Source organism: Dromiciops gliroides, chromosome X (assembly GCF_019393635.1).
Source record: "Dromiciops gliroides isolate mDroGli1 chromosome X, mDroGli1.pri, whole genome shotgun sequence".
Classification (NCBI taxonomy): Eukaryota; Metazoa; Chordata; class Mammalia; order Microbiotheria; family Microbiotheriidae; genus Dromiciops; species Dromiciops gliroides.
In genome coordinates this window covers 64051149-64078157 of record NC_057867.1, presented here as the reverse complement: position 1 = coordinate 64078157, position 27009 = coordinate 64051149, and the positions used below count along the sequence as shown (strand labels likewise).

At 46.0% G+C, this 27009-nt stretch overlaps 1 protein-coding gene across 2 annotated transcripts in view; it reads left to right on the top strand.

Annotated features, from left to right (window-relative positions):
• Positions 1-26309, top strand: part of LOC122733298 (gamma-aminobutyric acid receptor subunit gamma-4-like) — a 67353-nt gene extending 41044 nt beyond the window's left edge. For both annotated transcript variants that reach the window (XM_043973578.1, XM_043973577.1), the window contains exons 5-10: positions 6527-6747; positions 7311-7393; positions 9880-10017; positions 17058-17210; positions 21528-21733; positions 22959-26309. In XM_043973578.1, coding sequence (XP_043829513.1) covers positions 6527-6747; positions 7311-7393; positions 9880-10017; positions 17058-17210; positions 21528-21733; positions 22959-23966 — 1809 coding nt within the window. In that variant the 3' untranslated portion in view covers positions 23967-26309. The remainder of the gene's footprint in view (positions 1-6526; positions 6748-7310; positions 7394-9879; positions 10018-17057; positions 17211-21527; positions 21734-22958) is intronic.
• Positions 26310-27009: the final 700 nt, after the last annotated feature.

Here is a 27009-nt window from a genome sequence, read left to right as displayed (position 1 = left end):
CTATTCAGGAGACCAAGTGATTGTTTATCTCCATGGTGCCAAATGGACTTGACAATCTATGAACCCCAGTCAGGCAGTGTCCCTGTCTTTCCAACTTATTGCATGAATATGATAAGGTTAGGTTCCAACCAGTCCTACTCCCCAGCTGGCCATATAACCATGAGCATGAGAAGACGTATCAATTTCTCAGGAATAGGGGGTACTTCTGCTTGCTTGATCTATGTAAGATGAGACCAGCCACAGGGGATTCCCAATATGTCAGTTCTACAGAAATGGGACTTTCTTGGAAGAGAGCCCACTCAACATGGTTGAGTGAGGCTGCTCATGTGTCATGAATTGAGGCTTGTAAGATACTAAAGGGAGTTTTCTGTGGCTAGCTTAGGGGTGTGAGGTATGCCAATGCCCATGCCTATCCCATTACAGGATAGAGAAATTTCTGAAAGGATAAAAATGTGATCTGCCCTCAGTCACAGGACATGGTAGTGACAAGATACTCCATATACAACAGACTTCAGAGCAGTTTAGGGGGCTGGATCATATCATATGCAAGAAACAAAGCAAAACCAAAAACAGTAGTCACACCCCACCCATTTGACAGTAGAAAGACTTAGCTCCTAACCTTACTAGACCCAACTCAAATAAGGAAGATAAAGAGGAATTACTTTGAAAAAGGGTTTGAATCAAACCCTTATTATTAAAAAGTTGTAGGTAATTGATGAGTCAGCCTGTGAACAATTGAATCAAGCAGTCCTGGTCATGAGTGTAGCACAACTCTGGTAATGTTAGGGGGCAATTCCTAGAGTTCCGAAGGACTGAGCAGAATGCAAGGGCCCAGGAGAAATGTGAAAAGACCTTGGTATTTATAGTATCTGTGTCTTTTAGGCCCAATGCTTTTTTATTTTTTAAAAAAACTACATTTTACTGATGTTTTTTGTCTTTATATCGATCCTTTCTATAAAAACAAACAAAAACAAATCCCCAAAGTTCCCCACTGGGGAAGGGATTCCTTTTTGACAAGAACACTGGGCAAAAATGGAAAAAAGTTTGTCACAAATTGGATCTAGGTCAGTATCTTCTATCATATCCTACAACAAGCTCAAAATGGGTAGATCACCTGGATAGAAAAGATCATTTCATAAGAAAATTATAAGAGATTTGGATTCAGTGCCTTTCACAGCTATGGTCAGGGAGTGAAATCTTAACCAAAATCAAATAAGAGAATTATGAAAACATGAAGGCAAAGCAACCAAAACAAACAAAAAAAAGCTTTTGCATGAATAAAATCAATGAAGATAAGTAGGTAAACATGAATAAAAGTTTTTGCATCAATCATCACCAGTAAATATGATACCTAAGATATATAGAAAATGGACCCAAATAGATATTACCAAGAATAATTCCTTCAATAGATAAGTGGACAAAGGATAAGAACACTTCTCAAAAGAAGAAATGCTAAGTATAACTGACCTTTTAAAAACATGCTCTCAATCACTAACAGTAAGAGAAGTGCACATTTAAATAACTGATATTTCACCTGACATGAAAATTGGTAAAGATCACCCCCCCAAAATGGGAATCGTCAATATTGGAAGGGCTGTGGGGAGAGAGATACCCTAAAACACTGATGGGACAGTTATGAATTGGTACAATGATTCTGAATATCAGTTTGTAAAAATGCAAGAAAAGTGCCCATGCAAACTCACTATTAGGCCTTTACCCCAAGAAAGTCAATGACAAACAAAGGTAAGATATATATCAAGATATTCCTGTAAACAAAAAGGTGCTCATCATTTCAGACATGGCCAAAGAAACTATAATATTGTATTGAATATAATAGAATGTTATTGTGCAGAAAGAAATGACAAATTGAATGAATTCACAAAAATAGGGGAAGAGTTGACTGAGAGAGTGAAAATAAGTTGAACCACTAGACTGTGAGATCTTGGGGAGCAAGGACTGTCCCCTTTCTTTGTATAGCAGGGTTTTAACCTGTTTTATATCTTAGTCTAGCCCATAGAAGGTATCCATCCATCCATTCACCCATCCATCTATCTATGCTCATTGACTGACCTCATCAATGTAAATGAAAAAATGACTAAAAGCAAACTAAGTACCTAAAATCCCATGATGCTCTTAGACAACAGATAACAGAACATTCCCCTCCTCGTGGTGGGATAGCAGGGGGTATAATAGCGTATATATTTCAGATATGGTCACTGCGCCCAGTATGTTTACTAAGCTTTTCTTTTTTCCAGGGGATGAGTTAATGTAATTGACTATTTAATTATTTGTCTCCCTTTATTTCTGTAAGCAGAATGATATGATTGTATTTGTTTAAATTGTGCTTAGGGGCAGCTAGGTGGTGCAGTGGATAGAGCACTGGCCCTGGACTCAGGAGGACCTGAGTTCAAATTCAGCCTCAGACACTTGACACTTACTAGCTGTGTGACCCTGGGCAAGTCACTTAACCCCAATTGCCTCACAAAAAACCAAAACCAAAACAAAACAAAAATAAATTGTGCTTGTATCTTAGTAGGCTAAATCCCATATATATATATTATGGATATTGTCATTATTTTGAATGGAATTTCTTGTATGATTATTTCTTCCTGGTCTTTCTTTTTTTTAAATTAAATTAAATTATTTATTTAATTGTTTGTTTGTTTATTTATTTATTTGTTTTGTGGGGCAATGAGGGTTAAGTGGCTTGCCCAGGGACACACTGCTATGAAGTGTCAAGTGTTTGAAGTCGGATTTGAACTCAGGTCCTCCTGAATCCAAGGCCAGTGCTCTATCCACTGCACCACCTAGCTGCCCCCTGGTCTTTCTTATTACTGAATAGAAGTGCTAATAATTTCTGTGGATTTATTTGGTATCCTGCTACTTTATTGCAACTATTAATCATCTCAATTAGTTTCTTTGCTGATTCTCCAAGGTTTTCTAAAATACATCATCATGTCTTTAGCAACTAGAAATAATCTTGCCTATTATTTTCTGATTTTTATGCTTTAATGTTCTTTTCTTATCTTTTTGTATATGTATTTCTAGAACTATGTCAAAAACTGAGTCAAAGGGCTTTACAGGTAAATGCTAAAACATTTAAAGATCAGTTATTACTTATATGACCATTATTATTCTTAAAAATATACAAAGATATCATGCCAAACTTATTTTATGAGAAAATATTTTTCTGATATCCAAACCAGGAAGATACAAAGCAGAGGAAAAGACCAAACACCAGGCTCACTAATGACAAATTCTGAATAAAAATCATTGCAAGGAAAACACAAAAGTATATTAAGAGAATAAGTCAATATGACCAAATTGGATTCATACCAATGATGCAAGAATGGTTCAACATTAGGAAACGATGAACATAATTATCTATAAAAATAACAAAAAAAGCTAATTATTTTGATAGATGCAGGGGAAAGCCATTGACAAAAGAGTACCAATTTATGTGAAAACCACTAAAAAGCATTAGCATGGGAAGGCATCTTTTCAACATGACCAAAAAATAAATATAGGTCATAGCTTTGAGCAGAGTTCTATGGTCTTTCAAAATTGTTTTCTCCTCATATTATTGCTGTGGTGTTGCTTAAGTTGTTGAGACCATAGGCTGAACCCAGAAGGCAGGTTATAAATGGGTGGGAGAAAGGTCTTCAAGCACGCTACTGGAAATGAGTTACTCCAAGAACCCCTTGCAATTAGGTCTCTTCTCCCCTTTTCTCTCACTCCTTCCAGCTACCTACTTCCTCCATGTGGCACATTCTTTCAATTTTCTTCTGATGCATTGGAGGACTCTTTCCTTGTTTATTGAGATGATGAAGGAAGACCCCATACCCTAGGTTACCTCTCTTCGCCATCTTCCCAAGATTCCCACAACCATCTATTAGACATCTACTATATGCCAGACATCATTTTAGGTTCTAAAGATATAGAAATAAAATGAATAGAATCATGGATTTAGAACAAAGGGTCTTTGAGGACCTTTGAAAAATTGAGACTAGAGAAGTTAAATGAATTGTCTATAGTCACATACTCATTCTCTAGATGTGTGAGCCTTGTGTTGGGGTGAAATTTGAACTCAAGTCTTCCTGACACCAAATTCAGTATTCTATTAACTATCCCAAACTGCTCAGGGACTTCATACTTCTTTCTACTCAGGGAACCTGTGTTAAGTTGCAGGAAACTGAAACCCAGAGATGTGAAGGTACTGGTGCAATGTCACACAGGTAGATCTGGGGCTGGAACTAGGTATCCTGACTCCAAACAGAGCAGCATTTCCACTGTCCCAAGGGTGGCCAACCTCAGTATTTTTCTTAGCAAAACTTTAGTACTGGGTTGACACTAATGTGAGAATAACACAGCTCATTGCAATCTCTTGTTTACCGTGGTGTCTCTGAGAGATTGCTCTCTTGCTACAGGTATGACTCGGGGGCTTGTCTGAGACTCAGGCTGTCCTTTCCCAGGTCCTTGTCACATGCTGCCTTTTTTCTCCTTTCTTGTTTGTGTAATAAATGCAAGACTAAAATAGAGAGTTCCTGCTATCAAGTGCAGATTTTTCTCATAAAATACAGCATTCATTTATTCTTCAAAATTGGAATAGTAGGAGCTTTCCTTAACACAATGAAGCATAGATTTGAAACTGCAAGCTAATATCTTATACGATGGAGGAATTTGAAATGAAAAGCATTCCCATTAAATAATAAGGATGTCCACCCTTGCCTCTATTGTTTATAAGATTTTTAAAATCTTATATTTTATATGTGTGTGGGGGGGAACAGAGAGAAGGAGGGAGGGAACAATGGAGGGAGGGAGGGGGAGAGAGAGAGAGAGAGAGAGGGAGGGAGAGAGAGAGGGAGGGAGAGAGAGAGGGAGGGGGAGAGAGAGAGAGAGAGAGAGAGAGAGAGAGGGAGGGAGAGAGAGAGGGAGGGAGAGAGAGACAAAGAAAAGGAGGGAGGGAAAGAGAGGAGAGAGGGAGTGAGAGAACAGAGAGAATGAGAGAATATTATATATGGAATATTCTTCTCTACCTTCATGATTTGTATGTTGAGTATGTCAGAAATGCTAGAGATGAAAATGGTCACCAGGCTCAATTAGCATTTCATACATATGCAAGACACGATGCATTCTGTATGTCAGGGAGACAGTAAATGTAGCCCAGAGTCCACTCACTAACAGGGAAATAATGCTCCACCCTACTGACCTCCTCCTTCCTCCCCTTCCTCTGCTCTTTCCCAAGACCCCTTTCTCCTGTAGTCTTGCTAAGGATTACTTCAAAAGCAGCCTACCCATACCTCCCTTCACCCGTAGGCCAGCCATCCGTGGTATCTAAACCTCCCACATCTAGAGATAAAGGAGATTAAGACAGACTAAGAGAGGTGAGGCTCTCTCTTCTTTCTCTCTTTCAATCTGTCTCTGCCTCTCTATCTCCCATTCCTTCCGACTCTGTACACCCACAGACAAATGAACAAGAAATAGGATCATAGAATTTCAAGCTGAAAAGGACCTCAGAAGTTGACCCAACCTCCCAATTTTACAGGGGAAAAAACGGAGGCTCAGAAGTTTAATCACTTGCCCAGGTTCCCAGAGGTAGTATTCGCAGTCAATGGTCTTTTTAGCTTCCAGTGTCTTCAATGAGGTGGAAGGGAAAACCCTCAAGAGAGGGGGAACCGAGCTCCTATCATTTCCTGGCCAGGCCTTGTGCCCCCTGACTAGGCCCTTGAGGCCAAGGGAAGACTGACCCTGGAGCTTCCTGCTATGTTCAACCTTGGAGTGAGGGATAGAACCCAGGCTTCCTGGCACCACCTGGTACTGGGCTTAGAGTCAGGAAAACCTGTGCTCAGATCCTACCTCAGACATTGACTAAGCTGTGACCCTGGGCAAGTCACTTCACCGCCCTGTGCCTCAGTTTCCTTACCTGTAAAATAAGAGAATTGGGCTCATTCACTTCTGACATCCCTTCCATCTCTCTATGCTCCTATGACCTTCTACCTACTACTATGTGCTTCCTGAAGCCAACTCTCTCATTTTACAAGGGAGGAAACTGGGGTACAGAGAGATTAAGTGTCATATATCAAGCCAGAAAAGTGAGTAAATGACAGAGACTAGGATCGTAGGATCATAGGCTGTGGCAGAGCTTATTCCACTGAGAAAACAGAGAGGATAAAATGACCTTCCTTGGGGGCAGCTAGGTGGCACAGTGGATAAAGCACTGGCCCTGGATTCAGGAGGACCTGAGTTCAAATCCAGCCTCAGACACTTGACACTTAGTAGCTGTGTGACCCTGGGCAAGTCACTTAACCCTCATTGCCTCACAAAATAATGACCTTCCTGAGGTGCCACAGTGACCATAAGTAGAATACTCAGGAGCCAAGCCCCCTGGGCTCCTGTCCAGGACTCTCTCCACTGTAGCACACTGCCTCCTGGGGCCCTACGGTGGGGTAGCCCCCTTGTTTCTGTCCTTATCCTGCCTGCTCTCCCATGCAGGGGAATTTCCTGAGCCTTTCCTTCCTTTGTACAGGAATACACCATTGACATCTTCTTTGCCCAGAGCTGGTATGACCGCCGCCTTCGCTTCAATAGCACCCTGAAAGCCCTAACTCTAAACAGCAACATGGTAAGCCGCATCTGGATCCCCGACACCTTTTTCCGGAACTCCAAGAGGGCCGACTCACACTGGATCACCACTCCCAATCAGCTGCTGCGCATCTGGAATGACGGGAAAGTTCTCTACACCCTTAGGTACATGGAGGAGTGGAGGATTGGGGACCAGGACTGAGAGACAGACAACAGTTCAGAGTACGCGGCTTGTCTGCCTGACCTGGCTGACCCCTTCTTGGTCATGGGCAGGGAGCCCTGCCCTTGACATTGTTTCTTAGAGGGAGTGGGGCCAAGGAACTGGCCAGCCCTGGGTCAACACCCAGAGTGGGGACTCTGGCTCAGGTGATGGTCAGGGAGGGGCCCAGAAGTATGGAGTGAGAGGGGATCAGAAGGGATCATTAGAGATCCTCTACTTTGATCCTCAATTACAGAGGGGAAGATGGATGCCTAGACAAGGGTGACCTTACACAGGCAGGAAGCAGCTGAACCCAGATCTGGATCCTGTTCCTCTGCCTCCCACCCAGCCAGAGGTTCAAGGTGTCATGTGAATGCTGAGGGGCACTGGGTGACTTCTGATGTGCCTTCCAGCTAGAAGCCCATAGGCCAAGAGTCTCTCATTCATTCATTCATTCATTCATTCATTCATTCATTCATTCATTCATTCATATTCATATATATTCTCTCTCTCCCACCCCCTTTTCCAGGCTGACCATAGAGGCGGAATGTCTCCTCCAGCTCCAGAACTTTCCAATGGACACCCACTCCTGCCCTCTCATCTTCTCCAGTTGTAAGTACCTTCTGGGGCGGTTCTCAGATCCTCGGTCTCATTCTCTCCTACCTAGCTTGGCTCTCCTTCCCTCTTACTGATTCCTGGCTCACTGGGCCTCAGAGCTTTCCCATTAGTTAACCTTCCTGTTGAGTCATGCTGTTGGTATCAACCTCTTCCCTCTGTGCAGTGCATAGCATTGGGACCCTTTTTCCCAAGCTCTTTGACATTTTTGTCACAGATCGAAGCCGACCTCAATGGAAGAAGACCAGCAATCCCCACACCCCCCCCCGCCCAGTGATCCTGTGTGCCTCAGACACAGGGGGCTAGTGTCTCTGGAAATATAGTTACCAAAGTGGGGGAGGGGCCACAGAGGTGGGAGGAGTTCATTTGGTGCAACACAGATTCAGTGATGATGACAATGGGACATTGTTCACACCTTCAGGGATTTTCTAATGAGGCCTGTTTCACATCCAGTGACAGATCTCTGTGTATTTGTTACCCATCACTTCAGGGTGATGGCAGGCCAATTAAACTCAAAATTCAGAGATGGCAGAGAAAACTAAACAACTAGAGAAGACAACAAATATTGCTTGGGTACCTACTTGGTTGTTAGGTCCTGTGTTCACCACTGTGGGGGCTTTTTGGATGAGAAAGATATGTTATCTGACCTTGGGGAATGGGCATTTAGCTGAGAGAACAAGATTAATGCATAGGAAAAATTGAATAAACACACAATGAGAGAGGGGGAGAGGGAAAGGGGGAGAGGGGGGGAGGGGGAGAGAAAGAGAGGGGAGAGGGAGGGAGGAAGAGGGAGAGAGGGAGAGAACAAGAGAGGGAGAGAGAGGGAGAGGGAGAGGGAGAGGGAGAGGGAGAGGGAGAGGGAGAGGGAGAGGGAGAGGGAGAGGGAGAGAGAGAGAGAGAGAGAGAGAGAGAGAGAGAGAGAGAGAGAGAGAAAGAAAGAAATACATCAGACAGAGCTGGGGATGACCTTAGAATTTATCTAGTCCATCTCTCCCATTTTATAGAGTAGGAAACAAATGTCCAGAGAAGTCCAGTTACTTGCCTAAGGTCCCATGGCTGGTAAGTGACAGTGTCAAGATTCAAATCTAGGTCCTTGGCCTTCACATTAGTACCAGAGGTATCAGGGAGCAGCCCCGTATCTAGTGCCAAAGGAATGGCACAGCTAGTGAATATGGGAGGAGCTAGGTGGAGAGAGAGAACACTAGAGCCTGGCTGAGGAAGGCCTCCTGGATGGGTTGGTTAAAAGGCATGGCTTCAATCAAGAGTGAGCAGGCCAGGGGAAGCTAGGTGGTACAGTAGATAAAGTACTGGCCCTGGATTCAGGAGGACCTGAGTTCAAATTCTGCCTCAGACACTTGACACTTAGTAGCTGTATGACCCTGGGAAAGTCACTTAACCCTCACTGCCCCCCCCACCCCACGCCAAAATAAAATAAAATAAAATAAAAAAATAAGAGTGAGCAGGCCAATGGGGTTTCCAGGTGCCCAGTTTAGAAGCAGTAGTGGGGGAGATGGGGAAAGGCTCCTATATCTTTTCCTGAATTGGTTGTTACCTAGTGATCGGGGTACCTGGAGAATCAGCTTCCATGACAAGCCTGGGTCTGGGCTTGGAACCAATCCAATCTGTTGGGAGGCGGGGGAGGAGAAATGGTGGGACTCCAAAACTCAGCCCTTGGGGCTTGATCAGGATGACAACTTTCCCAGCTGATTGGCCCTTTTTGAGACCAGGGTCTAGGAAAGGAGCAGCCAAACGTGACTGCTCCTACTCCCATGGTTTATAGAGTCACTATCTTGAAGTCACTGCAGTGACCCCCACAAATACTTTCTAGAGTTCCCAGGGGGCTTTGGGCTAAAAGCTACCAGAAGGAAAGCATGGTGAGTCTGAGACTGATGGAGAGAGCTCATTAGCCCAGGGAAGGTCTGGCACTGGTATAACAGAGGGCAATTCCCAGCAAAAGAGAGACGTCTGGGGCCAGCTATCGAATTTGAAGGATAACCTGAATTGTACTGGACTCAGCTCTTCCACTTCACTCTTGGTTAAATGATCTTAAAAACCCAACTCCTCAGTTGGGGGGTTATAGTGCCCTACGTTTAAGCCCAAAGAGTCATGGAATCATGAAAAGGGCAATGATGTTAGAGGACCTGAGTTCAAGTGCCAACTCAACCCCAGGGTCAGAGGGCCAGTAAGTGGCAGTTAGTTAACCATGTAGGTCTTGGTTTCCTTTTCTATAAAGTGGAGCCTGGAAAACAGTCTAGAAGCAGAGGCTGAGCCATGACTTATTCTCAAGACAATGGCCAAAAGTCTCTGCGATGTTTAGAAAATGAAGGACCTCTCCTGAGCCATGCCAGTTGTCTCAAATACAAATGGCAGGTCAATCTTGGGCCACTAGACTAGAGAGGGCCAGACAACTAAGCAGGCTCCATTCAAGCAAGTCTCTCAGGGGTATGGCCTTCAGCCTTTCTCTGAGCTCTCCCATTTTCCAGATGGTTATCCAGCTGAAGAGATCGTTTACCGTTGGAGGCGCTACTCCATTGAAGTATCTGACCAGCGCTCTTGGAGGCTCTACCAGTTTGACTTTACGGGACTGCGAAACACATCTGAAGTCCTTCGGACTGGCGCTGGTAAGGACATCTTATACATCAAAGCACAGTTGATGGTGGAGAGGTTCAAGGGCAAGTCAGGGCTAAAAGAAAGCTAAGAGCAGGCTAAAGCTGGGGATCGATCAGTACCTCCCCCAGAAGTAGTGGATTGAAAGGCCTTGGCAGAAAAAAAGCAGAAAAAAGAACAAAGCACTTTAATGAATTGTGGGGGGAAGGGGGGGGGCAGAAAGGGCAGCATGGTGCACAGTGCTGCCTTGAAAGAGGAGACCAAGGACAGGGAAGATTGTCTTCTATCAGCACCTCTACACACCTCACTCCCAAGTCTACAGTAGATCTCCAATCCCATTTTCCTTCTGGAGTTACCATCCTACATCACTGACAAATTGCCTATTGGACACCCCCAACCAGAATGGGCAAATCCTACAGGCATCTTAAACTCATTAAAAACAGAACTCGTTATCTTCCCCTGAGAACTCATGCCTCGAAAATTCCCTGTTTCTAAGGGCTCCACCATCTTTCCAATCACCCAGGTATGCAACCTTGGAATCATAGTTGATGCTTCCCTCTCCTTCAATCCCCATATCCAATCAGTTGCCATGTCTTATTAATCCTACCTTTACATCAACTTTTATATCCTTCCCCTTTTCAATACTCATATATGCTCTAGTTCAGTCCTTATAACCCCCTCAACTTCATAAATGCAATAGCTTCTAATTGGTCTCCGTATCTCCAATCTCTTCTCTCTTCAATCCATCCTGCATACAGCTGCCTAGTTGATATTCCAAAAACACAGATCTGAACATGTCACTCCCCTACTCAAGAGTCATTGGTAACTGTGATAGACTTGACTCTTCTCAGTAATACAATGGTCCAAGATAATTCCAAAGGACTCATGATGGAAAATGCTCTCCACAACCAGAGAAAGAACTGTGGAATCTAGATGCAGATTGAACCATACTGTTTCTACTTTTTTGTTTTTCTTTTTTGAGGTTTTTCCCTTTTGTTCTGATTCTTCTTTCACAACATGACTAATACAGAAATATGTTTTATGTGATTGTACATATATAACCTGTATCAGATTGCTTGCTGTCTTGGGGAGGGGAGAGGGAGGGAGAAAAATTTGGAACTAGAAATCTTTTAAAAACAAATGTTGTGGGGGCAGCTAGGTGGCGCAGTGGATAAAGCACTGGCCTTGGATTCAGGAGTACCTGAGTTCAAATCCAGCCTCAGACACTTGACACTTAACTAGCTGTGTGACCCTGGGCAAGTCACTTAACCCCCATTGCCCTGCAAAAATTAAAAAAAAAAAAAAAAAAAAAAAAAAAAAAAAACAAATGTTGAAAAAAAGAAACTGTGGAATATGGATGCTGATTGGACCATACTATCTCTTTTGTTTTTGGTGCTGTTGTTTTTCTTTTTTGAGGTTTTTTCTTCTTGCTCTGATTCTTCTTGTATAGCATGACTAATTCAGAAATATGTCTAATGTTATATACCAGATTACCTACTGTCTAGGGAAGAGGGGCAGGGAGGGGAGGGAGGGAGAAAAAATTTGAAATTGGAAATTTTATCTAAAAAAAGGTTGAAAACTTAAATAAATAAATAAAATAATTAAAAAAAAAACAAATGTTGAAAACTATCTCTACATGTAACCAGAAAATAATAAAATACTTTTATGATTTTTAAAAAAGTCATTGGTAGCTCCCTATTGTCTCTAGGAGAAAATTAAAAGCTCTCCTATCTGGAGATTTAACATCCTGCATGATTTGACTCCTACCCCACTTTTCCAGTCATTTTAAATGACTACTCTTCATTCACTTTCCATTCTAGGCCAACTAACCAGCTACCTGTTCCCCATATGCAACATTCTATTTCCTGTCTCTGTGTGTTTGCACAAGTGATCCTCCATGTCTCAAATGCACTCCCTCCTCAGCTCTACCTGGTATAATTCCTAGCTTCCCTTTAGATCGTAACTCAAGTGTTATGTCTTATATGAGGCAATTCCCCTAGTCATTAGCACTCTCTCGCCTTTTGGAATTATTTTGTTATATACTCTGCGTTAACTCAATTATGAACACGGGGTGCCCCTCTAGTAAAATGGAAACTCCTTGAGGGCAGGCATTATTTCCTTTATATTTCTGTACCCCCAGAGGCAGCACAATGTTTGGCACATAGTAGGCACTCAATAAATATTTGCTGAACTGAATTGAATGCAAAGTGATTTAAAGGCAAAATGAAAAACATTTTCTGAAGCTTTCATTCTACTGAGGATGAAAATAATGAAAATCCCTACTCTCTTCCCTGTTAGTGCTTATCAAATATTTCTTCTGCGCCTCTTAGCAGCCCTGGGAAGGAGGAAGGACAGCCACCATAGGGATTAAGGGACTGGCAGTTGGAGAAGCTTTGCCCATTTCCCACTGGGAATCGTCTGTCCTCTAGCAAGTAGTTGAATTAGAATGAGGAGGCAGGCCTCTTGGCTCAATCTAATGGTAGAGGATAAGGTTGTCCCTGAATCATTTGAAAGTGAGATCGCTAATTCATTTAGATGTCCCACACTGTCTGTTTCAGCTGGGACCCAATCCCTCAACTCTACTATTTATTTCACCAAAGCCAAAGGTTTCAGCAAGAGCCAACTTGAGGACGTTTTTCTCTGACCTTGAGTCTCACACCACCCAACTGACTCCTGGATGGATCGGTTGACATGTGCAATTGTCTGGATGTGCATTCCAGTTGAAGAAGTAGCCAGGTCATCTCTTCGGGAAGGCTTTGGTCTTGGGAAATGCCGAGAACTGAGCTTTTTTCAGAGATGGGATGAACTGGGACCACTAGCAAAAGGATCTGTGAAGGGGACTGTGACTGGTGTCACAAACACCTGCCCACTGAACTCCCCCAACTCTCTGATGAATTCTTCATTGAACTGGGTAGAATTGAATCCTCTGTAGTCAAAAAAGCAAACCCATTCCCCCTTTTCTTCAGTACAATGGAAGAGAGTCCTGGGCTCCTAGGTCTGTACTCCTAGGTGGGTGAATACCTCATTATGGGACTTAAAGCCAAGACCATCAATGAATCTCAGTATCTCTATGGGTTGATCCCCAAGGCCCAACTCCACGTCTGACTCTTTGTTGCCTGTCTACTAGGAAAAACAATGTTTTCAGGGACAGAAAGATGGCTCAAGAAAAACCAGTGCAAATTACATGAGTGATGGTTCATGGTGATGGGAGTTGGAGTGTCACATGTGAGGAACAGTAAAAAGGTCAATATGACTAGACCATGGAGTGCATGGAGAGGGCTAGAGTGCAATAAGTCTGCAAAGATAGGATGGGGCAAAGTTGTTAAGAACTTCAAGTGCAAAACAAGACTATTTGATCCTAAAGGTAATAGTGACCCATTGCAGTTTATTGGATAGGGGAGTGACAGGGTCAGACCTGCACATTATGAAGAATATTCAAGAAAGCATGTAAAGGACGGACTGACGTGATATCAGAAGAGACTCAAGGCAGAGAGACAAAATAGGAGGCTCTTTTAATATGAGAACCTGAATTAGGGTGATGGCAGTGTGAATGCAGAGAAGGGGTAATCAAAGATCAATGTAATGATAGAAACAAAAATTAACTGAATGGATTTGGTAGAAAATGAGCTATTTAGATACATAGGGGGAGTGTGAGGAGTCAAGAAGGATGCTGAGGTAGTGAACCTGGGTGATTGGAAGGATGGTGGGCCCCAGATAAGGGAAGTAACTTACCCAAGGTCACAGAGTAACAGAATAGGGATTTGAACCCAGGTATTCTAACTCCAAATCTAATTTTCCTTACACTCCACCACTCCAGGGAAAAACACTGGCTGAGGAAGGCAAAGACACAAAGATATCTACCATTAGCAGAAGCCAAGTCTATGTTCAGTGTCTGCTAAAAGTGTTAAGGCTGGTTTCTTATTCCAAACCGCAGCTAATGAGCTATGGTCCCCAAGCTTTCAGTCACAACCCTGGTCTGGCAGGAATGTTTACTATGTTATACATCAGTTCCCCAGAAGCCAGACCAGTGAGGCTTCCTGCTGTCTCCACCATTTATGACTTCTTCATAGCCACTTGGCTTTTTTGGCCACCCAGGAAGCACAGAGTATAAGCACTGAGTTGGCTTCCTTCCCCAGTCCCCAAAGAAGGATTTCCATCGCTTAATTTTTCTTTTTCTTTTTTTTTCTTAGTTTTTCTTAGCAAAGGAAAAAAGGATTCCTCTCTGGCCCCAAAAGAAACTAAATATAAATAGAAAAGGTTAAGGGGGTAATCAATCTATCTGTAGCAAGAAAATATTAACTCAGTAAAGAAACAGATGAGTTACTAGCTGTGAGAAGATTGCTGTTAAGTTGGGATGTGTTAAATTGTGGCATGAACCTTTATTGGAGAGATGAAAACCTGCAAAATTAGAGCAGCTGAGTTGGCCTTGGAGCACAGAAGGGCTACCTCAGAGGCTGCTCATGGAAAGGAAGTGTTGGAAGCCTAGAGTGCCAAGGACCTCAAACCTTAGGCACTTCAGCCCAGACTGCTCACAACCCAGAGAAGAACTCAGCTGGCACCCCCTAATCCATGATCCTCAGGCAACACTTCTCATCCCAAAGCAAGTTGGGACACCAGGACATGTGGTCAAAAGAACAGTCTTAACCTTGGTTCTGGGAAAATTTGAAGAGTCTTTCTTTGCCTATCTTGGCTACAAACCGTTGGATGATGGTGGTGCGTGCTGAAAAGTCCTGGAATCACCAAATTTTAGAGTGGGAAAGGACCCCAGCAGCCATCCACTGTATACCTCCAAAAGAATCTCTACCGTAGCCCACCAAAAAGTGGTCATCTCTATTCAACTTGAAGCAATCAGGGAGGAACAACCAACTCCTCCGCTCTGGGACAGACCATTCTCCACATTGGGACAAGTCTCCTAGTTAGGAAGAATCTATTATTCCCTTACATGAAGCCTCAATTTGTTCCTTGGCAGCTTGCAGTCACCATTCCTAGTTCTAACCCATCTAATTTCTCTTTCACATGACCATCTTCCTAGTTCATGAGTTCAGATGTGATGCTTCAGCAGCAGCATGCCTCTTTTTACCAAATTAAACACCTCCATTTCCTTCCATGGATCCCCATAATGCATCCTAGTTGCCCTCCCCAACTTACTCTCTGGCTTATCAATGCCTCAATGTGAATACCATACTCCAGATATAGTCTGACCATGGCAGAGGTCAGCGAGACAAACCATCACCTCTCATTTCTGGATGCTCTGCCTTGTTTAACATAGCTCAAAATCCCATTGGCCTTCTTGGTCTCCACATCGTACTGGATGTCAATGATGCAGTTGTCAAGTATCTCCTCCAATCAAACAGTAGTTCCATGGTGGGGGGTAGGGGGGTGTGGGAAAGACATTCTGGTAAGAACCAACATCCATGTGCAATGGTCTGTTTCATTTCTTCTTTCCACAACTGGCCTGGCCCTGGAGCCCCCTGGAAACTCAGACTGTGACAAGATTCTGGTAATGAAATGATGCTTCCCCGAGGAGAAGTGGGCTCTTTTGGTTAAAGGTGGAGGCACTGGGGGGCGACTGCTGAAGAGCTTCAGAATTTCTTCCTGAGGCTGAATGAATTTGCTTCTTTTATCTCCTTCATAGAAGTGTGATGGTACACAGACAACTGGAAATCCTTGGAGACGACTACTCTCCTCTCCAAAACAGTCCTTCCTTGCCCCATGTCCCTTCCCCTCCTCTGGGCCTCAACGTCCTTCTATGTAAAAAATGAGGCCGTGGGAGTAAATGATCTTTTGGGTTCTTTCCAGCTCTAAAATGATAGGGATCCATGAAATCATGAATCTATATTCTGTGGAATCAGTAGTGACTGAAGTCAAAGATCAAGTTAGATTCAGAGCTGCAGCTAGAAAACCAGGTATCTGAGGCAAATCTGCTTGGAATAGTGGGGTCTAGTGGCCAAATTTGACCATGAGTACAATTTTCCTGGAAGAGGAAATGACCCTATTACTGCTAAACTGCAACTTCACTCATTTCTCATCCAATAGGACCCACCTTCCCCTTTAAACCATTGCATGAAGATAGTGGTCTCCAGATAAGTTCAGGAAGCAAAGCAGCATAGCCCCTCCAGGTGTTGGTACCTGGGACAAAGCTCTAGCTTTGTAACCCTGGTTCTGGCTCTGGCTGCATTGTCTTGAAAGCAGCACATTCAAATGAACTGGATCCAGGCATCTCTAAACAGTGAGCAGACTGAAGTGCCAGACTGCATTTTCTACCTTTCGTTCTGTTCTGATGTTACACAAATACAGCTTTGGAGTTCACAGGCTGTTTCTCAGCTCAGACTCTAGAACCAGTCTATTATACCATCCATTTTGCCTAGAGACCAGTTGGCTAGGGTATCTTATGCATATGCTCAAACATCAGTAAACAGAGAATTCTGCCAACAATTGGAGAGAGGGAGACAGAGAGAGACAGAGGCAGGAGGAGGAGGAGGAGAAGGAAGAAGAGAAGAAGAGAAGAGGTTGTCAAGGTTAACAGTTTAATCTAAATGGCAAAGCAAGTGGAGCCAAACAATGAACAATGGGACAGCTGGGATAGTCTTGAGGACAAGCAACAGATCAAGAGTGAGATAGAGTCTAGTCTTCCCAGAGTAGGATCAAGGTCCTTCTAGCAAGGAAGCCTGGAGTGCAAATGAGGAAATGTTGGGGATGGGGGCGGAGATTATGGAAAGGATTTGGGACTAGGAGTTAAGAGAGCCAGGTATATGACCCAGATAACACACCTGGCTTTGTGACATTGGGAAACCCCGCTCCCGTTTCTGATCCCAGGAAAAGGAGATGATGATGGTGGTGGTGGTAGTGGCGGCGGTGGTGGTGGTGGCGAAGTCCTTTTTCCCTACTATGAGTCTGAATACAATGCTGGAAGTTTTGCATTCAGTTAAGACCTGAAGCCAAGCTTGACATTGACAGGAAAGGGCCCTAGGAGCTGGCCATTTCCCCAAAGATGGACAGGGCTAAAGTTGAGACTACCATTTCAGCAGTCTACCAAACTCTTTGTGTCTTCCAGGAGATTACATGGTCATGACTGTCTCTTTTGACCTAAGCCGGCGGATGGGCTACTTTGCTATTCAGACCTATATCCCTTGCATATTGACGGTGGTGCTCTCCTGGGTTTCCTTTTGGATCAAGAGAGATTCCACCCCAGCTAGGACATCCTTGGGTAAGTTGGACTCCCTGGAGCATCCAGTGCAGCATAGGCACATGACTACAGTCTGGCTTCTTCATGGGGGAAAGGATATCCATCTAACTGGAGGGTTGCTGGGGAGTGAGAAGGGTGGCTTAGGAGTCTAGAGAACTTGGTTGTAGACCCAGGTCTGCCACTTATTGGCTGACTTTGCCAACAGCAAGCTTCAGTTTCCCAATTTGTAAAATGAAACAGCTGGACTAGATGCTGAGGGCCTTTCCAGCTAGAACATTCATGGGGATCTCACTTGAGCCATTGTAGATAGAATATAGTCTACTATGGAGGTACATCCTATGGCTGAAGAGCCCAGGGTGAAAGGGAGAGGGGGTGGTATGAGGAAGAAGCAGCACCCATTATATTTTCTTGACATTAAATAATGGTTTACTGTGGCAATTTGAAATCCAAAGTCTGGCTATCTGTGGGGGTATTTCTGGATTTCCATGACTCATGTTATAACCCTTCTTAATTTACATAATTAAAAATTAATTGAACTGTTACATCAGCTCCGATGGTTACAACATGGTGTTGCTGAAGTCAAAGATGCAAGGCACTTAGCTGGGCTGTTTTCTGGCTGTAAACTCATCCTTACCTCAGACAATTTGCATTAGTAAATGCACTCATTATATTAAGGTCCTTTGTTTACACTAGTTTAAAAATTCTGGGTATTTTTGCTCTATGGAGTGAGTGAAGTAAAATAGTTGTGAGAAAGAGAATTGGGTATGGATTGGGCACTGAGCAAGAGGTGAATGTGAGAGAATGAAGATGAGGGAGGATGGGTGTCCAAGCATCAACTCCTGGAGCTAGTTCCTTGGGATAGACCTTTGCTCATTCCGGTGTTTGCATTTGGATTCTTGGAGCTATTACATCTTTTAAATGAGTGACAGTCTTTGAATTGTGGGTCCATGGGAAGAGTGTGTTTTGGGGCCAGGCACAGACAAGCCTCCTCTGCCTTTATAGCCTACTAGAGAATATGTGTAGCCATGGGTCGCAGTGACAAGAAAGCCCTTCTAGATGGTGAACAGATTAATGGCCCAATTCTGAGCCTCTAGTAGTCTGCAGAAGAAGAGGAAGAAAGAGTGCACAGAAGGGAAGTTCATAGACCAGAGCCCTCAAGTGAGAATGAGTCATGGGAAGTGGTAAAGTGCTTAGTGGGTGGGACTGGCACAGCAGGGGTAATGGACAAAGTAGTGAGATCTCCAGATATCATCACTTAGCAAGCAGTTATTAAGCACCTACTATGTGTTAGGCTCTGGGGTTACAACCCCAAAGAATAAAACAATCCCAGTTCTTGAGATCTTACATTCTAGTGTGTCTCCCAATTCTTCCAGGTCCATGCAAGTAAGCACAGATGTATAGAACTCTGTCCCTGTCTCCTCTGTCTCTGTCTCTCACATGCACACACACACACACACACACACACACACACACACACACACACACACACACACACACGACATGTAACTAAGTGATAGGATGCTCCCCCCCCACCTCCCCACCCAGACTTATTTTCTGGGATGAATCACTGGGCTTGGCAGCTTCAGGAATGGTTTGGAAGAACATGTCATGTGGACCTGTGACATTTGTATGGCGCAGGATGTCTGCCCCTCCCATGGATCCTTTCTCTCACCCCAACGCCAGGCCTTCCCTCGATCAATTAAGCACTATCAGATGTGTACCTCCTTGCTGCTGCTATTGTCCCCTGCCTGAAATCATCATACTTGGCTGATTGGCTGCTCCACATTTTCTCCCAGAACCTGGTGCCTCTTTCCTCCCTCCCCCCCATTGCCATGGTGATCACCTGAAAGACTGAGGCTGGTGGGTAGGGGTGGCAAAATAATTCTCCTACAGGTCCCATTTGAGAGCAAAAATGTGGGCAGAGGTCCAAGGGGTCAGGGGTTGAGGGGTGCTGGGTTGGAGGGCAGAGGGTGGGCTATCTTGATGGAAATGAGGTATAATGAGACCTTCTTCAAAGGGGCCCATAAAAATCCATGTCCTTACAGGGCATTTGAAGATTGGAAGGTCCTGAGCCCATTTCCAATTTGGGGGCACCAACCTTCTCACTCATCCCTGCTCCCAACAAGAGACAAGGCCTCCAGGCTCCTGTCCAAGGCCACCCAGATCTTCCCTTTCCAGTCAATTAGCTGGGGAGTTCCAAGATTGAAAGAGGGACATCAACACAAACTGGATCAGGGGCCAGGGCAGGCCAGTAGGCTGGAAGATGAGGCCCAAGGCCAGAACAGTGAGACCATTTCTTGGGAACAAAGAAAGGAGAGGGAGGGAACATGGACACCAGGAGGGGAATGGACAGGGAAGCAGGTCAAGAGGCAGGACAAGGCGGGGAAGGGAGTATTCAATTCTCCCCACCCCAGCAGCCTCTGAGCTCTCACTGAGGACCTTGGGCAAGGTTGTTACATCTCTGGGTCTCTATTCCTTCCTCTGAAAAAAATGGTGGAAGGAGAAAGCTCAGGAGACTTCTGAGATGTACAGAAGAATACTGCCCATGGGGTCATGACCCTTATCTGGATTGGACTGCCATGAGACACATACCTCCTTTAGCTCATCTGTAATTATTATATTAACATCAGTACTATTAATCATGGTTATTTGTCCAGCCCTTTAAGGCTCACAAAGTACTTTAATATGCCATCACATTGGCTCATTGCAACAATCCTCTTAGGTGCTATCACTATCTGTATTTAAAGAGGATTCAAGTGAGGCTCAGAGAGGCTATGTGTCTTGTCTGAAGGTGCACAGGAGAGCTTCCACTAGAAGCATTCATTTAGTGCTGAGAGCAACATTCTCTTTTCAGCTCACTTTCCCTCATCTATTCCATGATCTTTCCAACAGTGTCTGTCCAGCTTCCTCTCAGAGTCACGCAGTAGCTTCTCTTTGTGTCTATGTGGGATGGGAAATGTTAGCCCTGGTTCCCAGTTGACCCCATTTGTGTCTCCCATCACCCTAGCACACATCTCCCAGTTTAGTCCAACAAAGTGGAGGAGTGCAGAATGGAAGAGTTATAGTTGGTAGGGAAGCCACTCATTCCAGCTCCCCTCAATGTACAGATGAGGATAACGGGGCCCTGAGAGAAGCAGCAGTTTTCCCACAGTCCTACAGTGTCATACGATCCCAGTTCTCAGAGATGTGATATTCTAGTGTGTCTCACAAGTCTTCAAGTATCAGAAGTGAGATTCAAACCCAGTCTCCTCTGAGCCCAAGGCTGGAGCATTTTTAGACAACTCAGCTCCCTGTGGCTCTGAATAGGCAGGTTCTGCTTGGTCCCAGACTGGATACAAGGAAAGGCTGTCCCAAGGCTGGGCAACTAGGGGAATTCTTGCACACAAGCAATAAGAGTCAGGACTGGAGAACCTCTGAGGGCTGACGGTCTAAGATTCTGGGACCTCTGGAAACCAGCCCCCTTTCTACTGCTAAAGGGCATTTCTGGTGCGGTCCATTGCATTAACATACCATTTGTCACTTCTGATCTGGTGACTCCCTGGAGCCGAGATGTGCTGAATCCAGAGGATCTCTGCCCTCCGTGAAAAGGAGAGGGGTCTAGAGCACACGTCTCCATAAGTCCACACTGCACTCTCATGCATCCCCTGCCCCAGGAGCTGGGGGAGCACATGCATGGGTGCCCTTGATCTTAGCAGAAGTCACATGGATGGAAGAGGGTTCTGCATTCCCTCCAAACACTTGGCACTGATCTTTTCCCACATGAACCACAATGGTTCAAGTGATTTTAGTAGGAAAAGTACTAGTTTACAGAGCCAGGATACCTGGGTTCAAATCCCAGCCCTAATACTTACTAGCCAGGTGAGCCTAAGTAAGTGATTTTGCCTCCTTGGACTTCATTTGTAAAACAGAGATATGACTACTTAACCCACCTCACAGTGAAAGGACATTGTCAACCTCAAAGGAAGTCCCATCGAAATATGGCTTGTTCTTAGTTACATCAGCTTTTCCCATGGCTTGAACTGAGTAATGCCACTGAGATGGGGGGGGGGGAGATGGGAAGCAGTGGTCCCTGAAGTGTGCCCATGCTGTGGCATCTAGTGAAAGAAGCCTGTAAAAATCAGTTCCGTCTGGCCTTGCCTCTCCCATCTTAGATTTTAAAGCTAGTGGACCACACAGTCGACTGCCCCATCCCAGAGCTTGGCACTGGATAGGGTGGGGTGGAGGCAGGCCAGGCCAGGTCTCTTCCCCAGCTAAGAACTTGTTTTCCATTGGCTCACTAAGCCCTGTTGAGGGGCTTCCCATGGACAGCTGCTAACACGACTCCTCCCTGCTTCTCAGGGATCACCACCGTGCTCACCATGACCACCCTGAGCACCATTTCCCGGAAGCACCTCCCCCGTGTCTCCTATGTCACTGCCATGGACCTCTTTGTCTCTGTGTGCTTCATCTTTGTCTTTGCTGCCCTGATTGAGTATGCCACACTCAACTACTTGGTGGGGAACAGGAGGCTGCTGGCGGGCAGCAGCAACCGAAGATCCAGGCAGGTAAGTCGGGGGCCGGGGTTGAGGGATGGGAATGGCATGAAAGGATGGAGAGACATTGGGGCAGAGGAGCCAGGTGCTCCCTGCCTATCTCAGGGGTCTGGGCCACTCTAAGGGAAATTCCCCAACACTTCCACCCACCCACAACTATCCCCCTGGATAGAGCCCCCAGTCTGAAAGCAGGGGAAGGAAGAGGGCAGAGGTGGTCCCATCTCCTGGTTGGCAATAGGAGAGGGAGGCAGGTAAGGGCCTGAATTCATTGTCTCTACAATAGGTGGGAGGCTGGTGAAGGGGGAAGTAGAGAGCTGTCCCAACAGAGAGGGGGCTCTGTGCCTTGTGAGGCGGTAGGTGTGCCCTCACTAGAGAACTGGAAGCAGAGTGAGGGAGGCCATGTTGTGTGTAAGGTCATGTTGTGCTGAGAATGCCCTTTTGAGGTGAACAGTTTGGTTTCCAAAGTCCCTCTCAACTCTGCCATGCTGGGACAATGAGGAGGGGGTCAGGTTTCTGGCTCTGAGCCTCAGTTTCCCTGGGACTCTGGCTCTTCCTTGGACTTGGACCCCATGGGCTTATCCTCTTCTCAAATGTTGATGTCTTAATTCCTGAAGAAATTGGCTCTTGTTTTTAAGCTTTGCCAGGGTCCTGCTTGGCTTTTTGGGAAAGTTAAGTAAACTGAATAGAGGCACATTAAATAATTTGCCCAAACTTTGGTAAAAAGCAGTTTTTCTAGTTCCCAGGGAAATTCAGCTCCAACAAACCCCATCCCATCGAATAGCCCCAAACAATACAAACTTTTCCAAGCCCTGAATTCCAAGCAATTCCAAATGCATCCCCATCAAAATGGGAGTGACTCCTTGAGTTCCTGTTCATAGGAGCTGGCCTGTCCCAGGTCCTGGAGAGAATGCAGGTTTTTAGCTTTGTGTGTCTATTGCTCTGGCCCAGGTAGAGAAAAAAAGAACTGGTCTTTTGCTGCTGACTCAGAGATCTAGCCAGTGGTAGCCTCAGAGAATCCAGAGAAGGGATGCCTACTTTAAACCTTTTTTCATCCCTTCTCCTGGAGGTCTCCTCCCCACCCACCCCTATTGGACCGATTGAGAATCTGAAACCTAGAGGAGAGAAATGACTCACCGCTGATCACACAGTGAATTAGTGGCAGCTAGAGGGCTAGGAAAGGCCATAGCTTAGGAAGTTAACTGATTTCTCCTTTCCTCTGTCATCTGCTTGGTTCCAGCGTCCTGCCAGCACCGTAGCCAGTGCCAGAGCCGTTGCCAGTGCCAGGGCCAGCCCCAGGGCCAGCCCCATTGCCAGTGCCAGTCTTGGTGCCACCATTGGTACCAATCTTGGTGCCAGCCCTGGCACCAGTCTTTGTGCCACCGCTAGTCTTGGTACTGGTGCCAATCTTGGTGCCACTGCCAGTCTTGGTGCCACTGCCAGTCTTGGTGCCACTGCCAGTTTTGTTGCTGGACCTGGTGCGACTTTTGGTGCTGGTGCGACTTTTGGTGCCAGTCCTAGCGCCACTTTTGGTACCGGCCCTGGTGCGACTTTCGGTGCCAGCCCTTCTGCAGCTTTTGGTGCCAGTCCTGCTGCTGCTTTTGGTGCCAGTCCTGCTGCTGCTTTTGGTACCAGTCCTGCTGCTGCTTTTGGTGCCGGTCCTGGGGCCACTTTTGGTGCCAATCCTGGTGTTGCTTTTGGTACCAGTCCTGGTGTTGCTTTTGGTACCAGTCCTGGGGCCACTTTTGGTGCCAGTCCTGGGGCCACTTTTGGTGCCAGTCCTGGTGTTGCTTTTGGTACCAGTCCTGGGGCCACTTTTGGTGCCAGTCCTAGTGTTGCTTTTGGTGCCAGTCCTAGTGTTGCTTTTGGTGCCAGTCCTGGGGCCACTTTTGGCGCTAGTGCCAGTCCTGGGGCCACTTTTGGTCCTGGTACTGGTGCTAGTGTCAGTAGCATGCCTGCCTTTACTGCCATCACCATCACCAGCAGCATGCCCTGGGGCCCTGATAGAGTGGAGGAAGAAGAGGACGATGATGATGAGGAAGAGGAAGAGCAGGAGGAGACCACTTGCTGCCCAGGGAAGGAGTGCCAGCAGTTCTTCTGCTGCATTGAGGATTGCCAGAGGGGTACCTGGAGGGAAGGCCGTGTCCGCATCCATATCTCCCGCCTGGATACCTACTCTCGCGTCTTCTTCCCAACTGCGTTCCTGCTCTTCAACATTGTGTATTGGATCGCCTATCTGTATCTCTAAAGGCCCTGTTTCCATGGGGAGGGGCCGCCGATGATGATCTGGAGGGGCCCCCCAAAATCATGGCTAAGGGGAAAAAGAAGCAGCTGGAAATGTTGTCTTGTATCTTTTTCGCTGTTCCCCAGCTAACCCTTCCGGGATCTTGCTTTTGCTTGATCTTGACTGCATCCTTGTCCCCTGGGGTGACCCAGACACCTGCTGAGAAGGCTCCCTGTCTCCCCCTTTACAGCTGAGAGAGCCCCATGTGCCCTCGTTCCTCTACCTTGTTATATCTTGATCTTGGTTGATAGAACCTTGAACAAGTCCCAGACTTCTCATCAGATTTGGAATGACAACCTAGATTTGAATTCTAGCTCTCCACTTACTACCTGTGTGACTTTGGGCAAGTCATTTCACCTCTCTGCCTGTTTCCTTTTCTGGAAAATTGGGGAATGGGATTAGATAACTTTTGATCTTTGGATCTGTCAAATGAGGGTATTGGTCTAGGTGACTGGATAGCGAGATAGAAGAACCTCAGAGGCCACTTAGCTCAACCCACTGATCCTATGGAAGAGAAAACAAAGGCCCCCAGAGGAGAACATCCGGGTCAAAGTTACACAAATAGTAAATGGCCAGTGTTCAGAGCTTGCTCCTCCAAATGCAAATCCACAATGTTCCTGAGTGAGCCCCAGAGTCCCTTCCAGCTCAGACAGTCTAGCATCCTGAGGTCTTGAGTGACCCAAAGCAGAGGGGAGGAGCCCGGGAGAAGCTTCCCTCATAGCTGTTTTACTTCTAAGACTGAAAGGCAAGAAGGTACAGGGTCTTTGGTATGTTACTGAGGCAAGCCCTGCCTGGGTCCCACTGAGAGTTAAGCTGAAGGGTTAGATCCACCTTCATCTATGGCTTTCCCAAATAAGCATTTATGCCCTAAAGCAAACCAGACACTGTCGTCTTGAGGATTTGAGGTTCTTAGAGCCCAGCTACCCACAGTTCTCCCCAGAATTAGGCATTAGGGCCCCCCTATCCTGCCAAATGTGGGCTGCTAGTCTACAGCAGCTGGCTCAGCCATTCAGGTGCAGAATACCCCCAAAGGACCCTCATTCCCAGCTTAGTCTCAAAGGGCCTGGTAGCCCCAATGCTACACCCTGTTAGGTAGCTGGTTTTCCTGGTCACACATGGAGGGCCATCTGGCCAAGTTGAGGGGAGGACACCCGCTACATGGCTAAAGGTAAGATTAGATGCCTCACACATCATCTTGCCCAATTCCAAAATTTTCCAGATGAGGAAACTAAAGCTCAGAGAGGTTGTGGGATTTGTCCAAGGCCACGCAGCTGGTCAGTGGCAGATCCAAGTTGGTTTGGATACTGTTGATGCTATGGCTATCCCTACTACCAATTCTACCCTCCCCTGTCCTGTCTACCCTTCAAAGTCCCATAGGCTGGAGGGCCTCCATGAATGTGAGCCTTCCCATAATCCCTTGCAGAGGAACAGGGTCAATGTCTGGCCTTCACTGGAAAGCTCTCGTCCCCTGTATCCTCTCTGCCCTCTCCCCCCACTAGCCTGGCTCAGCAGCTAGTAAAGTTTGGTCAGTGTAAGCTTTTGCTGACGTTTCCTCAATTTTTCCTTCTAGTTCAACTTCCCCCTCAGCACCCTACCACCACAAGGATGGGGGTATGGAAGCTTTCTCAGACTCTAGATATGGTTTTAAGTCACTTGGGTCATTTCTGTTTTATCCCCTAAACACAGCCCACTTTGTAGTGCCAACCCCTGGCCCATAGCCAAGCACAGCAGATAACCAGGCCTCAAGCACCACCTACCATTTGGCTTTCTCTCCAGGGGCAGAATGACATGAACACCTCAGCTCCTTTCCATCCATGGAACTCATCCTGCTTTCCCAGGTATCTCTACCTATATGATCTCCTTTGAGTCTCTGCCCCTGAGAGAGGCAGGCAGGGACCATCCTCCCATTTTCTAGACAAGAAGACTGAGGCCAGATGAGAGGAAGCCACATAGTTGAGCCAATGGCATCATGGGGCAATGCCTGTTGTCACCCTTCTGAGACAGGCAACAAGGCCAGGCATCTGGAGTGTTCATGAGCTTAGCCAGCAGCCACTCCAGCTGCCCCAAATCACCAATTTGCCTAACCGTGGCACAATGAGATTCCCATTTCAGCATTGGCCAGGGCACAGCCCAAGCCCAGCCCTCACATAGTGCCTCTGCCAAGGCAGGGACACTGACCTACAAACCAAGGATTCAAATTGAGGCTTTGTATTCAGCAGAGTCACCCAAACAGCCTCCTCTGGTTCTGGGTCCCCCAGCAGTGACCTTGGATGATCCCTAATGCTTATGAGCTGTGAAAGAAATGTATTGGTGTATTTATGTTGTTGTAATGGGGTGGGGGGTGGGGGGTGGGGTGGGCAAAGAGACCAGTCTGCTTTCTTGCAACTAAATGTCAGGGCAAAATATTAAATCTGCTACTGAAGAGTGCACTAAGGGTGTCCGTTGTGTGTTTGTTTCTTCGACGTGTTTAAAATGTGAGGAAAATAGCCCAAGTCACTCCTGGACTCATCTCACCATTGTGCCTCTTAAGGCCCATTCCCAGTGACCAGCACTCATCTGAGAGGGGGGAATCTCTACAGGGAGAAGCTGAGAGCATGCCAGTCCCCAAACTCCCCTCCTTCCCACACAGTGGGCTTCTCCTTCTCTCTCAGCAGTTCCCCAGGTCTTCTGGCTTGAGCTCCCTGGCTCCCCGGTCTCCCCCCACTCCCCTCTTCTGACCTATTGGAAATTATAGACATGAGGCCCGTTGTGCTCAGGCAAGATACCCACAGATCCAGCATACATTGTCCCACAGTCTGGAAAACGGAGCTGATGGAATGAGACAAGGTGGCAGGGAAGGCTGGGGGGGGGTGGGGAACAAACAGGGAGAAGCAACTACATAAAAGAATAAAACAAGGCGTCTGGAATGTTGCAAACTTTGCTGAGCTTGGCTCAGGCCCCTCTATTCCCTGCCACTTAGGAACATAACACAGATGGTGTTGTGGGGAATTCCATGTGGAACATGATT